General features: G+C 41.9%; 1 protein-coding gene across 1 annotated transcript; it reads right to left on the minus strand.

Annotated features, from left to right (window-relative positions):
- Positions 1 to 333: 333 nt before the first annotated feature.
- LOC134214942 (arylalkylamine N-acetyltransferase-like 2) lies at positions 334 to 1,361 on the minus strand. Its single transcript, XM_062694216.1, has one exon. It carries the CDS (start codon positions 1,250 to 1,252, stop codon positions 599 to 601), a length of 654 nt encoding a protein of 217 aa, XP_062550200.1. The 5' UTR covers positions 1,253 to 1,361; the 3' UTR covers positions 334 to 598.
- Positions 1,362 to 6,131: the final 4,770 nt, after the last annotated feature.

The following is a 6,131-nucleotide window of genomic DNA, read 5'->3' on the forward strand; positions in this document are numbered from 1 at the left end:
AATTAATTTAGCCCAAATTTCACAAGTTAGAGCAGTTTGAATTCATTTCTATTTAAATAATCTGGGTTCTCCAGTAGCCTTGCGAGCAAAGGCGTAGGATTGCCAATCCTGAGATGGCAAGCTCGATTCTCGGTCCGGTCTAGGATGTTTTCGGGTTGGAAACATTCTCGATTCCTTGGACAGTATCCATTGTACTTGCCGCACATGCAATGGGCATGGGCATAGAAAAGCTTTCAATTAATAACTGAGGAAATGCTAATAGAATACTAAGTCTAAAAGCAGGCCAAGCTCCAGTTGGAATATAGTCATTGAAGAAGAAGCAGAAGAAGAAGGTTCGATTTGATGTTGCGTTTATTTGCATGCTAAAAATATGTACATGATGTTAATGTAGTTAAAATTACAAAATACTTTTATCTATGTAGCAATAATTATGCAATAATATGCTCATTCCAATAAAATTTATTGACTAATTCAATAAATATTGGGAGACTTGCAGATTTCTAATATTGGCACGAGGCGTATTACATCTACAATTCGCTCTATTTTACTCGCCGTGTGAACAAACGATAGGCTCATATCAGTTAAATTCGAATGCTTATCACAGTAGCTTGACACATGTCTTTATCACCCGGTACAAATCTTGTGGCTCGAACAGTTTCTCTCCATTCTCATCGCGATAATCGCCTAGCGACAGCTGACTTATACACTCCATGCCCAACTTTTCGGCAATTTTCGCAGAAACCACACTAGTAAAGTCACCGCTGAACGCTTTGAAGCCAAGCTGTTTCGCCAAATCCATCTGGAACTGTAGCAGTCGCTGCCCCAAGGCATGCCCCCTGTAAGTCGGGTCCACCGCCATAATGTGAACATGGTACGCCTTCTCCAGTCCGTACCGACCGCAAACATCGGCCGTCCGTTCCAACAGCGCCAGCAACTTCAAAATGTCACCCCATTTCTTCGTCTCCGTCGTAGCGGCTTCTTCAACCATAGCATCCGGATCACCCGGCCGAATCGGTCCCGCTATTGCCACCCCGATGAACTTTTTCAACCTCAGATCCTCCACCAACACCACGGTTCCCTGGTCAACGAATGACAGGGAAAATTTCTCGTCGTCCAGCGTGTGTTTCTTTCCGTGAACGTAGGAAATTGTGATTCCCTCTTCCGGGTAGTAGATCCTATGGAGAACCTCCCGCACCTGATCCAATTCGTCCGGGCGAGCTACGCGCAACACTATGTCTTCGGATGCGACCATATCGAGTTAGTTGACGAAGGCACTGGTTTTCTTGACTGGAACGGAGCTGATCACACTAGGGAATGAAAACAAAACACCGGTGCGTGCGATGGCCTACAGTGTGGTCGACAAATTCAAGACACACAACTGCTCGAATTTTCACTTGTGAGATACGGATATCTTATTGGAATTTCGTTTTGTGTGACTTGGGATGGAATTGACTTTATTTATAATTCGCACGCATAACTCATAACCAACGTGATAATGATCGTGCATGAAAAACCGCCTACCGTCGTCTTTCGACATCCTCTTTGAACCGAATGCTTTTAGCCCTTTGTTAAGGCTCCCAGTTTGATGATTAGTGATGATATTCGATTCAATGATCCACATAACTTGCCAAAAAAAAAGTTTGATAGTAATGATAGGGCCGAACATTTCAAAATAGTCTGATCAGAGGATCCCTATCGGAGAATTTATTAAGATACAATAAAGATCAAATCGAGCTCCAAAATCTACGATAACCCTTTTCTAGAACGTAATTATTTGTTAGTTTGAGGTAATTGCGGGCATCATTCTCAGAAAATGACGTTTTCGTCCACCTCTAGACGAAGTCCACACGAGCAAATTTGTACAAGATTGAATCAACATCCCCATCAAATCCGTCCGGAAATGACCACTTTTACAACGAATGGGCGTCCCATTTTCCGGAACAGGTTGCTCGTAAAACGACACGGCACTGCTCGACGATGACCTGCTTAGAGCAGGGAAAAAGGAAAAAATGTTCACAAAAGTGAAAAACTCGTTTACCAGAAATTGCAAACCATAACAGGAAAAGTATAGTTTCGAGAACCGTCCCTTTTCCCAACGACCCCCCTAAAGTCTCACCTGAATTGTGCGACTCTGACTCGGTAAACTGCATGACACTTCCCTCCTATCGTCGTCGCTGCATTCCCCCACAGTTTAATGGGTAAAGTTTATAATTTGCTTAAATCCTGTGTTGTCATTGCATTTAATCTGGTGGGAAAAAACACCTTCCCAGTATCCTCTTTGTCTCGCTTTCCCTCAACCCCCGCACACAATAATGCTGTGGCGTAAAGAGTTTTCCCTCGTTTTCTTCGGATGGCCTCGTGAAAACCGGGCGTGAATGCATGTAATTTTCTTTTCACATTTTTACATTCACGTCGTCCCAAACGATGGTGGTTTGGTTTCGTTTGCAGGCAAAAGCATCGAATGAAAGAATATTCCGTGGAAACGGCTCGCTTCCTTCTCCCGTTCGCTGACGCAAGGATGGGGTGGTGGGCGGTAGTTTCCTTTTTGGCATTCGTTGAAGGAAAGAGTCTGGATCATGGTTGTTGCATCGGGAGCGTGCGTCCGGAAAGTGGGATGCAAGAATAAAGGAAAACAGCGATAATGCCTTGTGGAATTTTGCAACTTTTCCTGCATCCTGCGTTTGGCTGTTTCGTAGTTAGTGGGAACTCTGGGCAGCGGGACGATGGGTTCATGTAGATTTCGGATACAGACTTGCTCGGAGACGCCGCGACGTGGTAGCCGGGTGCCACAGGAGAAAGCTAACGTGATTTTAACGATCGTTTTCCTCACTTTACAAAGCATGCCGCAGAAGATGCGATGCAGTTGGCTCTTCCTGTTGATGCACCCTGGTAGCTCGTTGGAGAGATTAGGTGGGTTGAGTCTTTTGGGTCTTTTGTTTGCAATAAATTTGGCTGGATATTTTTATTCTTCTGGTTCTTATATTTTAAGACTTAAGGATAGTATTTTCGTCTTCATTTCTGACAGCTTCAATACTATAGTTTTACAGAAAATGAGACAAAGGCTGAGTAATCATTAAACACAAATAAATTGATAATTCATTATCAAGCAATTTGTGCTGCGGAGTTTTGGTTCGATTCCACCTCAGGTGGAACAATACACGCGGAGAAGAATTGTTCAGCAATGCCAACCAACGTTGCTTGCTAGCGAACACCAAACTAAAACAGATAAAGAGACAGAAGACGACACACTAACTGGCTGTGTAGTCAAAATTATCTTCACTCTAATCTATAAGGAATCACTTGTCAGGAAGAGCTCTAAATAATGTTCTAATCTGTAGATAATCTTGAATTCAGCTCAAGATTTTCTTTCAATTGTATTGTCCTCATCAGCAGGATTTGTATGGAGGACACCTATCACCATTCGATAATACTCGTGCGTTCTAAAAATCTTTCCTACTAGATGAGCTACGGAAGGCTTATAGCGTTGTGGGTCTGTCTTGTTTCCTGTTCTCGTTGTCGTGGAGTCCCTGCGCAGAAACTTCTTGGAAAACACAACAGGATGGTTCTCTTGGACAATTTTGAGTGGTCGTCTTATTCCTGTACGTTTCTTCAGTTGCTTTTGGGAAATAACATTTCAGAATTTTTACGTTTGACCTCCAATTCCGTTGTGATGGACCGAACTTCAAACGAAACCTTCCTCGCTTCAATTTCGCATTCAATGGATTAATGAAAAAGCAAAATCTGCCGCTATGAAATGAGTAAATAGCGCCACCGTAGACCAGTTCCTTCAACCAGTTCCTTCAAACCTCTTGCATGTTAACGTACATATACAGTAGCGGTTTGTTTTGATGCGGTGAGTGCAACCAGAATGATAATCACCAGAAAATCACTAGCCAGAAAGTATCAAGCAAGTATAAAGCAATTTGCCAGATAGTAAAATTGCCCAAGAATTCAAGTTCCCTTCAATTTGTGATGAATTATTGAAATATTTAGATTTAGGCTGATATTTCAGCCTTAAAAGCAATCGAAAATGCGCTTCCTTATTTCAAAAATAATGCGTTTGCCCAAAATAATCCCATGGCATTCGCCTGAAATAAGGTGAAATGAATTCTTCTGTAATTAAAATAATCTGGTTTCTGTGTTTTTTTATCTGTCACATTTTCCCAAAAATTGAAAAAAATATACTGAAATTGGAATGCATCATCTTTAACCCTTTCAGGCCCAAATTATTCCAAGCAGTATTTTTTGGGATGTGCTAGACCATCCAAACTGTCCTTGAGTTCAGAGCTTGCGATTTACAGCCACGACACAAGCATTTTTCGTCACTCCAAGCTTGGATATGCATTCAACCAGATCCATAACATATTCCTGAAGATCAAAAGACATGATGAGATGGTTTTGGGGTATCCTGGGTCATCCAAACTTTCCTTGAGTCCAGAACTTGCTATCTACAGCCACGACAAAAGTTTTTTGCGTCTTTCCAAGCTTGGATATGTACTCAACCATATCCATAACATATTCCTGAAAATCACAAGACATTGTGAGATGGTTTCGTGATATCCTGGGTCATCCAAACTATCCTTGAGTCCAGCCGTATCTCATTACCCAGAACAAAACGTAGTTAAACATGTTCAACTTTGATTAGTTTCATTAAATACAAGTAAATTGATATTAACATTGTTGAGTAAATATCTTGGCTGTGCATATGCACAGCATATGTTTCGAAATGGACAAATTGATATGAAATTTGCGAAAAAGAATCCACGTGTCTTGGAGGGACTCGAACCCTCAACCTCCTACTCTCTAGATAGGCGTGATAACCCTACACAACAAGACCACTTAAAGGTCACCACTCACGGTCACGTACGGCCGAGTTGCCGAATAATATGCAATTAATTGTTATTGTTGAGTAGCCCAGCGATTAGCACCGGATTCCAGGGACGATTTTAAAGAACAGGTAAGTAGCACTTTTTTCTTTTCTTTTCAGAGTTTCTTCAAGGCGACAGGTGAAGACGACTGGTAGGTAGTTGTCACACACGCGTTTATTAACCGTGATAACTTTATTCGGTATTAACTACTGTAATTCACTTCCTTTCAATTCAGACCGCATCGTGCTTTCGTGCTGTGCGGTTCTTTCTCTCTTTGCGGAAGGAAGTTTTTAATACTACCCGAAGCTATTTTAATTTCAACGGTGCTTCTTAGCGCTATTTGTACCCACTGATCCCTTTACGATCTTTGCAAGGACCCGTGCCTTCGTTTTACGTTGGACCCGTTTGCGGAAGTAAAATTCCGACAAGCGGTGGTAATCCTGCAGGGACACCGTTTTGGGAAAAACCCTTTTATAAGGTCATTTCTCCCCGCAGAGCAATGAGCATGAAAAAAAACAAGAGGAAGGGGAGTCTCTGAATTCTCCACTTCCTTCAAAGAAACAAGGTTTCAAGACCGTCCTGCCCAAGCGCGGAAAAATAGAAGGAAGCTGGAGAATTCAGATATTCCTTCTAACTCTAATATCGGAAATAATTCTTCCAATCGAACTGAGCAATCAGTTCGATTTGATTAATGATGATATTGAGCAAATCGAATCTACCTCTAGCCCAGGTGATTCGATTCATGCGAAAAGCAAAGGATTCCGCCAATTGTGGTATCTGTTGCCGAGTTTTCTGGCTTCCGGAATGAGATTTTGAGTAACCTTCAGGGGATCAAGGTTTCATTTCAGATTGCTAGGAAGGGTGACTGCCGCGTTTTGCCGGGATCCTTTGACGATCGCAAACGTCTTCTTCACTATTTAACTGAGAAGCGCCATAAATTCTTCACATACGACGACAAAACTGAGCGATTGTTCAAAGTCGTCTTGAAAGGTCTCCCAGTGATGACAAATCACTGGATGAGATTAAAATTGAAATTTCTCAATTACTTGGATTTTCACCAGTCCAAGTAATTAAGATGAAAAGAAATCTCACTTTGGTACTTCCCAGAGGGGCATTTCTCAAGAATTTTATTTAGTTCATTTTAACAAAAGTGAACTAAATAATATGAAAAGTTTGAAAAGGCCTGTATTATGTCCCATGTCCGTGTTACATGGGAACATTTCCGCAGAGCCTGGGGAAATTTCCAAAACCCTACCCAGTGCC

This window comes from Armigeres subalbatus, chromosome 2, assembly GCF_024139115.2.
Source record: "Armigeres subalbatus isolate Guangzhou_Male chromosome 2, GZ_Asu_2, whole genome shotgun sequence".
Classification (NCBI taxonomy): Eukaryota; Metazoa; Arthropoda; class Insecta; order Diptera; family Culicidae; genus Armigeres; species Armigeres subalbatus.

Bases quoted from the DNA above. Each gene is read 5' to 3' on its own strand.
- LOC134214942 (XM_062694216.1), bottom strand. From the start codon at position 1,252: ATGGTCGCATCCGAAGACATAGTGTTGCGCGTAGCTCGCCCGGACGAA.